Source organism: Protopterus annectens, chromosome 14.part0 (genome assembly GCF_019279795.1).
Source record: "Protopterus annectens isolate FY-2018-M chromosome 14.part0, PAN1.0, whole genome shotgun sequence".
Classification (NCBI taxonomy): domain Eukaryota; kingdom Metazoa; phylum Chordata; order Ceratodontiformes; family Protopteridae; genus Protopterus; species Protopterus annectens.
Genome location: NC_056748.1, coordinates 65,256,180 through 65,269,907, shown reverse-complemented (window position 1 = coordinate 65,269,907; position 13,728 = coordinate 65,256,180). Strand labels below are relative to the sequence as shown.

General features: G+C 42.7%; 1 protein-coding gene across 1 annotated transcript in view; it reads left to right on the top strand.

The window, feature by feature from the left end:
• Positions 1-13,728, top strand: part of STOX1 (storkhead box 1) — a 383,280-nt gene that overhangs the window by 336,336 nt on the left and 33,216 nt on the right. The window contains exon 3 of the mRNA XM_044055777.1: positions 48-2,463. Within this exon, the coding sequence (XP_043911712.1) occupies positions 48-2,463 (2,416 nt within the window). The remainder of the gene's footprint in view (positions 1-47; positions 2,464-13,728) is intronic.

Below are 13,728 nucleotides of genomic sequence, written 5' to 3'. Positions count from 1 at the left end.
ATGATTTGTTTGTGGTGCTCAGTCATTGATATCCTTTTTTCTTTTAGGAATAGCAACCCCTTCAGCAGATGTAATTTATAACATACTGGGTACCTTAATCAAAGAAAGAAAAATCTACCATACTGGGGAAGGGTATTTTATCGTAACGCCCCAGACTTATTTTATCACAAGCAATGAAGACCACTGCAAGAGAGCTGTTTCTGATGAGGAACAGCCTTTACCAGCCCGAGTTACTTACCTTGTAAGCATGGAAAACAGCTTAGAACCAACAAAAGAGAATGGATCTGTTGTATCACATTGTAAATCTTGTCACTGCTTTGTGGACCACGCCCCGCAAAAGACACATTTTCAGCATTCTGTCAGTGAGCAGAGTGCAAAAGGTCAAAAATGCGCTAAGGAATGTAAACCGTCCATTCAGCACCAGGCTATCTCTACCACAGCTGAGCACCCCGCTGTCTGTGATGTGCCCAAAGTAAATTCTCTGACAAAAGAGAAAAGCAACAGAAAGTTTGGGCTAAGTCTTTTCTGGCGCACCACAACTAAGAAGGAAAAGCCAAAGAAAGAGTACAGTACCTTTTCAGCCCAGTTTCCTCCTGAGGAGTGGCCTGTCCGAGATGAAGAGAACTTGGATAATATTCCTCGGAATGTCGAACATGAGATAATTAAAAGAATCAATCCTGAACTGACTGTAAACAACCTGATGAAGCATACACTGATCATGAGAAAACTAGAGGAACATAAAAGTGTCATTAGCAAAGGAACCTCCACAGAAATGCTGGTCTTAAAACAAAGACTTTCAAAAGGATGCACCAGAAAGCACCACAGTAAAGGTGCCAAGCATCGGAAGAAAGGGCACGCTGATAAAGAGAAAATGGGAACTAAAAGTAAGAAGCCTGTGCAGCTGAATGAACTTAAGCAAGTCAGTGAGAAATCAACAAAACATTCACAGCATGTGCTGAGGATGGAAAAGACGGAAATAAATAATAATTGTGGAACTGTATGCCAAAAAGAAAATGATTTACAAAGTTTGAGAACAGAATCCCAAAATGTTCACAGAAGACAAATTGACAATCCCTTCCAGACAGTCAGATCAGGAGCTTGTACAAAGGGTCACCGCAGTCTAAAACGTGGAGAACCAAAGATCTCCAGAACGGTGGAGGAAAGAGGAAGCCTTCAAAGGTCAAGATCTTTGGATTCCTCAAGAATTCATACTTTTGACAGTGGCAGTAAGGTAATGGCTGATGAAAGGCATTGTGGGAAAGTCAAGACAGACAACTGTCCCTGTCCTAACAGCAGCCTGCAAATGAGGTTAGGTAAAGACATCTCCAAAGAGTATAATATAAATTTTCCAGAAAGCAATACTTTAGGTGTACAGAGTAAACACAAACGTCTGTGGAAAAATAGTCTTCCAGGTACAGTAGGATGTGAAAATAAGCAGATGACCAGCCTTACTGCTACAACAGACTTTTTAAGTCAGAGGGGTGTTTTCTTACATAACGAGCAGAACATTCTTGATAATGTGTCAGACCAGACAGTGCAGGCAGTAGTCCCACAGGGTACGTCTCAGAGCAATGAAGACCAAGCGTCAAACCAGTGCAAGAACATAGCTTCTTCTGTGCACACTAGTAAAAATGACACTACAAATCACTACAGAACAGAAGGACCAGTTATCACACAGAACACCAGTTTGGAACATGGTACAGAGATGAAAACCGTTACCAAATGGGCTGAAGGAAGTCAAGTAGACAGTGAAGGTTTTTCTGATGACGATGATCAAACTTTGTATCAGAATGCAGCTGATTTTGATGATGGCTGCAGTTCTTTGTATCTTCAGGATGAGTGTGAGGATTTGGAGAATGCAAATTTGTGTCATTCCCTTGATAATCAGTTTCACAGTCATTTCAAAGGCAGCAGCGAATGGAATAACACTACTGCAGAAAGTGTTTCTGAAACTTCTCAGAAAAGTTGGACAGGCAGAAACGGTCAGACAGAAGATGTCTCATGCAGTTTGGACTCTTCCTGTGTTGCTAAAAGGAATCTTACATCTAATAATCAACAGTCGTCCTCCAGTGAAAACTGCGAGGATAGGCTGGAAAGCAAGACATCCATCAGATCGGGATTCCGTTTTGTTTACGAACAGCGTGAGAGGGCAGCAGAGGCATTCAGAAATATGGATGTTTCAGATGTCGTTGATGGGAGTATTTTTGATTACTGCCATATGAGTGAAGCAGACTCTGATGCTGAAACTTTGCAGAAGTCTGCTGAGGAAGGGGTTGAAAAATCTGTGCACTGGAGTGACGATCCTCAGGCAGATGAGATCAGGAAAACATTAGAGCAAAAGTTTGAACTTCTAAGTGCTGCACATAATTCAATTTTGAATCAGAGTGTTCAGCTGGGAACAATTCATATAGAAATGACTGAAAACCATAGCATTACAGGAGACAGTGGGATTGATTCACCAAGGTGAGAACGTGTCACATTTTTTACTGTTTTTTAGCAAGTGCATGTGTTGTGGTAGCTGTTTTACTATAACTTTGAAATTCTGCAGTATACACGTACAGCATACATCCATGGTATCTCCTTGTTCTGTGACACCTGTATATATGGCAGGAAATGCACACATGTGCCTTTATATTTTTAAAAAATGTGCAAACATACTTACAACTGGACTGGCATACCGAAGGATATGTGGTAATTATTTATGTATGCATTTCAGTTAATGGCAGCACATCTGCACCTACCACTTAATGTTAAGTTAGAAAGGTTTATCTTAAGTAGCAAAACATGTAAACCTTGTCATGTATTTGGAGATTTACTAATTTACTTCTCTGTGGGGAAAGAGACTTGGAACGAACTTTGCTGCCCTCTGTTTAAAGAAAGAGCCACATTAGCAGTTGTATTAAAGACAGCAGCTTAACTTTCTAGTGGTATAAGAAAGTTTTTCCTCATGCAAATTGCAACACCTGGTGAAGAATGAAAAATTAAATACTAGAAGTACTCAATGGAGATGCTTTACCTTACACATACACTCAATAGTACAGCAGTAACATTACTTTGGAGGCGCTGGACACTTTTGGGTTGGTAAGAGGATTTTTGTCTATAGGATGTATCATTGAGTAAGAGATTCTTAGCTAACATGAAGGTTTCTGGGTCATTCACAGAGAACAAGAAAGGGAGATACTAAAATAATAATAATAATTTCAACTATGATGCCCTACTCCAAGTAGAGCATTTATTTCCAAACACTTCTAAAATAGCCAGATATTATGTTCAAGGTACTGTCCCATATTGCAGATCTCTGGATAGTTTTATCTTTAGAGAGATGCAGTAAAAAAAGAATGACATAGTATGTAGTGTAAAGCAGTTAGCTGTAATTTTATCAAGTATGTGCTTCGAACACACATTTTTAAAAAAACACATTTCAGATCAGCATCAGTTTTGCTAATTAAAATGTGTCATTGAAAGTGCACACTCTACATTTGAATAACAGTATGCTTCTAAAAACAGTTCTATAGCAGATCCACCCAATGGAATATCCCATTTTGTTTCATACCCAATGAAAAAAATCTCAGCATCCACACTGCTGAGAACCAGACCTTGCGTGGTCCATGCCACTGTGCCCTGTGTCTCTTTTAACTGGTGCAGTTACTGCCACAGTGTGAAGTTCTTGCTTGCTGTTCACATTGTTTTACCCTTGTGGTAATTACAAGGAAGTGCCATAGCCTGATGTTTCCAGAACATTCTAGGCATAGGAGTACTAACACTATGTAGTACTTATGTGATCATCCATCACTGAAGCAACACCATCACTTCTGGCTTTGCTTGTTCTATCCTGGACATTTAGACAATGGCCCTAGTCATTAGAATGAATTATCAGTTCCACACCCAGCCTGCAGGTGACGTTCAAGGGCTTGGCTTTCTTCCCACTCAAAAACTTGCAGAAGTGAACTAGAAGATGGAAAAAAGAAAGAATGGTGTTTGGAAGAGCATTTAGTGGCACACTGGTTAAGGCACAGATAGGTATAGGATAAGGAACTGGGTGTTTGATCTTATGGATGTGTGGCGTAGTTGCTCTCTGAAGTGTTTTGTTCACTAGTGGCCTCTGTCCTTTTGTCTGCAGATTCTTTTTGTAGTGAGAGACTGTCCATATCTGGATCTATGATGTTACCACTATTTGTTCAGAGAGAGAATTAGAGCGTATTCTGCAAAGCCCCAGCCACGTGTGTGAGTCCTGTATTGAAGTCATAAGCCTCACTGCTTCCCTGCTTCACCCATGAAATGTAGCTTGTGTCGATCAAGTACTCAGGTGTGTTCTCCTTCATGGCAGATCTGGGAACTCTGTCCCCACCCCATTTTGTCTGTATGCCAAGCGTTAAGACTTTTCAGCTACTGTAATTAATTACTCCTTTGCTCATTTTTTTTATCTCCTCGGACCTCATTTGTACTGGCCTGGCTTCTAGTGCCCAGCATCCACACCTGGTCTACCAGCATCCTGCTAGTTACCCCCCTGCCCTGCTCCAGTGTTGTTGGGGCTGGTCATAGATCTTAAGGGCATCCTGGAAACCCAGCCATCTGTACTTCTGTCCAGTGTTATTTTCATTTATCTTACTTTATATGCCCTATCCACTCCCCCACTCTCTCTTTGGACCATGCCTGCCTTTATGATTGGTAACCAACAAGCCCCTTCTCCCTGGGATTGGCATGCCCTTCCCTCCATGATGCTCCATCAGTCACCTAATCAAACCCCAATGGGCTGGGCCGTAATTAGGGCTTTATTCTTCTACACCACAAGAGCAGCTCTGAAGATACCTTACTTGGGGTAGTTTCTGCCAGGCTTTGCACAGGTGTGCCCACTAATGTAGGCCTCACTAACTTCTGATCACCAGAAAAAGACCTTGTAGCAGAGCTGTCAGCTGTTCCTCAGCTTTTACTCCACTCCAGCATGGTGACAGCATCACCTCCTGCAGTACATATGACACCAGGTCCTCCTGCAGTACATATGACAAGAGCACCCCCTACAGTGCATATGACATCAGCACCTCCTGCAGTGCATATGACACCAGCACCTCCCACAGTACATATGACACCAGCACCTCCCACTGTACATATGACACCAGCACCTCCCACAGTAAATATGACCCCAGCACCTCCTGCAGTACATATAACACCAGCATGTCCGCAGTGCATATGACACCAGCACCTAATGCAGTAAATATGACACCAGCACTTGTGTCATGACACCAGCACCTCACACAGTTAATATGACACCAGCACTTCCTGCAGTGCATATGACACCAGCACCTCCCACAGTACATATGACACCAGCACCTCCTGCAGTGCATATGACACCAGCACCTCCCACAGTGCATATGACACCAGCACCTCCTGCAGTGCATATGACACCAGCACCTCCTGCAGTACATATGACACCAGCACTTCCCACAGTATATATGACCCCAGCACCTCCTGCAGTGCATATGACACCAACACTTCCTGCAGTAAATATGACACCAACACTTCCTGCAGTAAATATGACACCAGCACTTCCTGCAGTGCATATGACACCAGCACCTCCCACAGTACATATGACACCAGCACCTCCCACAGTACATATGACACCAGCACCTCCTGCAGTACATATGACACCAGCACCTCCCACAGTACATATGACACCAGCACTTCCCACAGTATATATGACCCCAGCACCTCCTGCAGTGCATATGACACCAACACTTCCTGCAGTAAATATGACCCCAGCACCTCCTGCAGTGCATATGACACCAACACTTCCTGCAGTGCATATGACACCAGCACTTCCCACAGTATATATGACCCCAGCACCTCCTGCAGTACATATGACACCAACACTTCCTGCAGTAAATATGACACCAGCACCTCCTGCAGTGCATATGACACCAGCACTTCCCACAGTATATATGACCCCAGCACCTCCTGCAGTGCATATGACACCAGCACTTCCCACAGTATATATGACCCCAGCACCTCCCACAGTACATATGACACCAGCACCTCCTGCAGTACATATGACACCAGCACTTCCCACAGTATATATGACCCCAGCACCTCCTGCAGTGCATATGACACCAACACTTCCTGCAGTAAATATGACACCAGCACTTCCCACAGTATATATGACCCCAGCACCTCCTGCAGTGCATATGACACCAGCACCTCCTGCAGTACATATGACACCAGCACTTCCCACAGTATATATGACCCCAGCACCTCCTGCAGTGCATATGACACCAACACTTCCTGCAGTAAATATGACACCAACACTTCCTGCAGTAAATATGACACCAGCACTTCCTGCAGTGCATATGACACCAGCACCTCCCACAGTACATATGACACCAGCACCTCCCACAGTACATATGACACCAGCACCTCCTGCAGTACATATGACACCAGCACCTCCCACAGTACATATGACACCAGCACTTCCCACAGTATATATGACCCCAGCACCTCCTGCAGTGCATATGACACCAACACTTCCTGCAGTAAATATGACCCCAGCACCTCCTGCAGTGCATATGACACCAACACTTCCTGCAGTGCATATGACACCAGCACTTCCCACAGTATATATGACCCCAGCACCTCCTGCAGTACATATGACACCAGCACTTCCCACAGTATATATGACCCCAGCACCTCCTGCAGTACATATGACACCAGCACTTCCCACAGTATATATGACCCCAGCACCTCCTGCAGTACATATGACACCAGCACTTCCCACAGTATATATGACCCCAGCACCTCCTGCAGTACATATGACACCAGCACTTCCCACAGTATATATGACCCCAGCACCTCCTGCAGTGCATATGACACCAGCACTTCCTGCAGTAAATATGACACCAGCACTTCCCACAGTATATATGACCCCAGCACCTCCTGCAGTGCATATGACACCAACACTTCCTGCAGTAAATATGACACCAGCACTTCCCACAGTATATATGACCCCAGCACCTCCTGCAGTGCATATGACACCAGCACTTCCTGCAGTAAATATGACCCCAGCACCTCCTGCAGTGCATATGACACCAACACCTCCTGCAGTGCATATGACACCAGCACTTCCTGCAGTAAATATGACACCAGCACTTCCCACAGTATATATGACCCCAGCACCTCCTGCAGTGCATATGACACCAACACTTCCTGCAGTAAATATGACACCAGCACTTCCCACAGTATATATGACCCCAGCACCTCCTGCAGTGCATATGACACCAGCACTTCCTGCAGTAAATATGACCCCAGCACCTCCTGCAGTGCATATGACACCAACACCTCCTGCAGTAAATATGACACCAGCACTTCCTGCAGTGCATATGACACCAGCACCTCCCACAGTACATATGACACCAGCACTTCCCACAGTATATATGACCCCAGCACCTCCTGCAGTGCATATGACACCAACACTTCCTGCAGTAAATATGACACCAGCACTTCCTGCAGTAAATATGACCCCAGCACCTCCTGCAGTGCATATGACACCAGCACCTCCTGCAGTACATATGACACCAGCACTTCCCACAGTATATATGACACCAGCACCTCCCACTGTACATATGACACCAGCACCTCCCACAGTAAATATGACCCCAGCACCTCCTGCAGTACATATAACACCAGCACTTCCTGCAGTAAATATGACCCCAGCACCTCCTGCAGTGCATATGACACCAACACCTCCTGCAGTAAATATGACACCAGCACTTCCTGCAGTGCATATGACACCAGCACCTCCCACAGTACATATGACACCAGCACTTCCCACAGTATATATGACCCCAGCACCTCCTGCAGTGCATATGACACCAACACTTCCTGCAGTAAATATGACACCAGCACTTCCCACAGTATATATGACCCCAGCACCTCCTGCAGTGCATATGACACCAGCACTTCCCACAGTATATATGACCCCAGCACCTCCTGCAGTGCATATGACACCAACACCTCCTGCAGTGCATATGACACCAGCACTTCCCACAGTATATATGACCCCAGCACCTCCTGCAGTGCATATGACACCAGCACCTCCCACAGTACATATGACACCAGCACTTCCCACAGTATATATGACCCCAGCACCTCCTGCAGTGCATAGTGATGGTTGCATAGACATGGTAAACATGCTAAACATAGGAGACTTTTTCATTCTACATTCAGAGTTTACTTTCATTATTAAAACAGTGGTTCTGTTGTTAGAACCCCCCTCATCCGTTAACACTTCAGTAATGGTTGTTTGGAATGATTAACACCCTTGACTCGCAAATAACATAGCAGCCTATGCAGAACTATTCACAGAAGCTCTATACAACAGCGTCAGTGACTGCACAGAGGCTGCTATGCCTTCCCAAAGTAAGGCCAAAACTAACTCAAAAAACAAGCCATCCTTGGTGGAAACAGACCACCCTTTGTGGAATCCAAAATGAAACAGGTTGTACAAAAAAGAGAAAAAAAATTAGAGCTAAAATTAGGAATGTAACACCAGAAAGATAACAACTCTGTCATCAAACTGAATAGGCAACTAAGAGGACTAATTAAGGCAAATAAACCTAATTTTAAGGTAAGGATAGCATTCCAGGCCAAGGACAACCATAAGCCCCTCTTTAGCTATGTCCAAAACCTCAAAGGTGGTCTACAACAGTGTGTCAAACTGTTGGTAAATGGAGCTATGTTGACATATCCAGGAGATATAGCAAATCATGTGACTGACAAATTCAGTTCCAGCTTCAACCTCCACCCCCATCCACCCCACCCACCCCCAGGAAATACCATGTAAAATAATCCTTCCAGCTATCAGTAGGGAGCAGGTCTTAGATACTCTCTTTCTCACTTCTTCTATAAGGCCAAGACTACAGCTTTGTTGGGCCATGATAATATTCCAGGATATCTCCTAAATAGCCTGAAATATAACCTAGACTTACTAGTCTCATATGCAAAAACATGGAAAGAATTGTCATAGAAATGATTAATACTTACAAAGGAAACCTTCCCAGTTTGGTTTTGTCAAAGGCAGGGCACGCCTAGTGAACATGATGGATTTCTTAGAGAAGATCAGTAAGGCATGGATGAGGCTGAAACAGTGTATCCTGCCTACTTTAATCTAGCTAAAGCATTTGATATAATACCCCACTCTGGCATTGTAAACATACTTATGGAATTGAGCATAAACCCCTATGTAACTCACAGGGTAGTCAGCAGGCTCACATACAAGACCCAGAAAGTTAGGAATTGGACAGACCACCTCCACAAAGAGACGAGTCTCTAGTGAAGTCCCCTAGGGCTATGAGCTAGGTCTCTTTCTGTTTGGCATCTATTTTCCTGAAGTCCACGTTATTGTCAAAGGCCTCTGGCTTACCACTTTTGCAGGTGATTGCAAGCTAGGAGGAATTATAGATGCCCCTCCCCCATGCAATTAACTGGTGCCAAAGCCACAGTTTAAAACTCAATGCTAAGCAATGTATAATAGTACATTTTGCGGAGTCGGCTACATAGGGAAACTACCTCATTGATAAAGCACCCCTAAAAGTAGACACAGTATTCAGGAATTTGGGGACTCATTAGGTAGTAACCTATCGTTTGACCAAGATATGTGTAAGATTGTAATAAAATTACTCTGTCACTCAACTTATAAGTAAAGCCATAGCTTTTAAATCCAGGGAGGTCATCATGCCACTGTACTCCGTCATTATCAGACCCATAACTGAGTTAATGCCCCCTTCCGTATATACAACAAATAAAATAAAGAACCAGCTAACGTAGCACTATATAAAATGCTTAGTTAATTTCACAAACGTAAAAACAATAAAAATATATAACAGATGAGCGCTTTCACACCAAAGGAGCTTCATCAGATCTATAGTCTTGTGCAAACATACCCTAACATTGTGATTGTGTGATATTGTGAGGTTTCAGTATTTTAGAAGTGATGTTATGAACGTAATGTTATAAACATTTGGCGTTCTAATATAGACCCTATTTAGGTAACATGGTAGCCACAGGACTTGTACCAGCGGAGACTTCAGGGTCACCGGCACAAGGCTGTTACCTGTCCAGTCTGCTCAGCAGCACTGGTTGCATACACTCAGCAGTCTGTGAATGCTGGATAAGAGGTCTCCAGGCTCAGATAATGCTCAGAAGACATGACTGAGTAATGATGAATGATGGACTGTAACGTTCTAATGCATCAGATTCTAGTGATCTGATGAGTGATCAGACACAAGGCCGACTATTGCTCCAGAAGGTAGCTTGTGTGGTGGAGAGAAGGTTTCTGGTGGAATCTGGTCAACCTGATGTTCATAATAAGCTTTAAATACCCTCAGGTAGATTTCCATCCATCCTAAACATTGGACATCCCCATAAGAGTACTGGTCTCTTCCCTATAACAAGAACGTTAGTATGATGCTTTGTAAAAAGGCAGTAGCAGATTACACACTCTTCAGTTCTTTTTTGCTGCAGAAGTAATGTCTCTGTCAGTTGTATGTAGGCATCTTCAAAGAATAGTGTGACAAATAACCAGTTTTAGAACAGTTTTCTACTTTTTTTTTGTGAAAAATTGTTGATATTTAATTTTGCTGTAAATTTAGTAGTTTTTCTGAGGTCAGTCACATCTCCAGAAAAGATCATTTAAGTATGCCTGCTGGAAACAATTTCCCCTGAGTGGCTGTCGGCTTCTTTGTTTGTTTTGCATAGAGTAAATACACTGTGATTAATCCTGCAAGCACTGTGCTTTCTTTAATAAGAAAACATTTCTCTGTAGGCCATGACATCTTTTCTACGCTAACACTGTTCTAAGGAGTATCTCCCTTTCATTTCCTCAGCAGAAGAACCTCCTACCAGTAGTACAGGTAAGGAATACAGGGACAGGTGCCACTGAAGAGATTGAAAGATTCCCTTAGCAGAGCATACACGGCTACTGCAATCATGCCAGACTTGCAAGGGCCTGAAAGCTGCAACTTTGGTGAGGCACAGCATTGTCCATCCCTTAGTCTTGTTGCTTCTTTTTACTTCATCCACTCTTCTTGTGGCCCTTTACAAGTTAACAGCATGGCAGTGGACTTGCAGTGTGGGCAGGCCCCACTAATGTTAAAGACAACATCACAGCCAGATGCCAGTCCCCACGCATTCACTGATATGATGGCAGAATGGTTCCTACCATAAGTGAATGCTCTTCTGTTGTGGATATTGCAGTCTTACTTGTTCTAGACTTAGAAATTTCTGTAAAAGTCCTAATGGTTATGTCAGTACCCTTTGGAACAGTCAGCATTCTCAGGAATAACCACCCACACACAACTACAAAATCTTTGCTGATGAGTTTTTAGCAGCATGACAAAGGGTGTATGTGCTACTTCCCCTTCCTGAAGAGCCATCTGTTGGTGTTTGCCCATGTCACTGCTTTCTTGACCGAGTTGGCTTCACTATGAGCTACCAGTGTCGCCAGGTCAGTCATCTTCCTGCCACAGGTTCTGTTATCTATCTGTTTATTAAGTCACTTAGTTACTTGCACTGAGTTTTAAACTGTGGTTTTATATATCTATATATATATATATATATATATATATATATATATATATATATATATATATATATATATATATATATATATCATATGACTGAAACTCATTACAGCTCATTTGGCTGACAAAAAGTATTCAAGGCAAAACCTGGGATTTGCCCCTCCCCATTGTTGTGCGACTGTGGAGTTGTTATATAAGCCAAATGAGCTGTCGATGAAATGAGTTTCAGTCATATGAGCTGTCGATCTTATGACCTAGATCCATATATATATATATATATATATAGAGAGAGAGAGAGAGAGAGAGAATATAACATTGAAACACAGGCTGTATTTCCCATTCAATGTAAAGTAAAAAAGTGTAATATACTGCACACACAAAATCCACACACAGCCTCCCCCCAAAAATAACACTTTTTGCCTAAATCAGCTTTCTAGAAATCTTTCATTCTTTCCCCTGCTTCCTGTTTCCTCCCCCTTCATGCTCTCATCTTCTTTGTCCATGCCCCATGGCACCTGCTGTCAGGTTTCTGTGTTCTGCATTTGTCTCCCTCTTTCATCCTGTCCCAGTTCAGTTTAATGTTAACAATGATTCAGATTACCTTACAGGCCTGTGGTGCATACCTCTCAACCAGGAAACATCAAAAGTCTGGACAAAGGCCCAGGAAAAGTAGGTACAGCTGGCCAAAAACTGGTATGCTGATTAAAATAAAATTTGCTTACATATTTGTGTAACCCCACCCAGTCCAATGGAATTATGTGATACCAACATTCAAACTCAGATTGAAGAACAGAAAAAATAACGCACGCAAAATGCGAGAGGCAGATTTGTAAAAGCTGACTTGCCTAATAACTAACACTTTCTGATAACTAGCAACACTTTTAAACCTCTACTTTAATTAGTTCTGTTCACCTGAAGAAAGGTCGTGCAGGTTTTCTTATATTGCAGCCCGTCTACATATTTATCATCATGTACCATATCAGCTGCCTATGCTACAAACTGCTCGTGTATATTAAACATACTTGCACATGTATATTAAGCATACTTGCACATGTATATTAAGCATACTCTCACGTGCACTTGCTCATCCATGTGGAAAAAGACAAACTCAGTGCCATGTCTTTGTCCAGGTATAGAGTAAGTTGTGGGAAGAAGTGATGTAAGAGTTGGGTGTACTTTTTGATCCAAGACTCAGTTATGGCCACAACATCAAAGTGATGCTGAGACAGAAAACTGCTTACCTGGTTTATTTTGTGGCATAGGCTTTGTGTATATAAGAGGAGGCTGGACAGATTTGGAGGACTTGGGCCATACTCCACATTATATTCTAGTAACAGAATTAGGATAATGGGGTGAATTTGCAAATAGTTTTAAAATCTGTCTTCTTATCCTACTGTCAAGTGACAGAAGGGTGAAATACTATTAAAAAACATTTCAGTCTATACTGTGATTAAAGCCCACTTCACAACCTTTGGTACAGAATACAGATACATAACTGCTGAAGCAAACAAAATCTACATATGACAAAAGAAATTTACAAGGAAGATTTGTAACTGCTTATCAGGGCACTGCACACAAGACTGAAGAGTTCTTATCAATGTACAAGTGAATGCAGAACATGGCAAAAAAGCACTGTACCTATGTACACTCAGTGGCGTAGCTAGAGTTTGTGCCACCCGGGGCTGTCTTTGGGTTTGCTGCCCCTCACCCCTCACAAAAATCATGGTCAAATGGGGCCCCCCCATACACAGCCCTCCTCCCTACAGCCACTCCAGTGTGCCATTACTTGGGTATTTCTCCCCAAGTATCATAAATACTGTAATGTGCATACTGCTTTATGCTTTACTTCTACAGTGATTATTTGGATTTCATTTAAAACTTTTAAAATTTGTAGCACAAACACTAAGAGACATCTGCTTAACAAAGCAATACAGTCTCACAGTGAAAACAGACTTGGCATTAAGAATTCTCTGCCCTTGAAACCCACAGTCAAAGAAAATGCATCTGGCCAGTGGCAGATAAAGTTAACCTTTGGGCTGTTTTCAAATCATAGGCCCCTTGCATACATATTCAGGACTAGGCAAACATACATCTGTTCTTTGATTCACCTTCCTGATTGTATTAAATTATATTCCTTGTATAATACAGTACACACTTGTAA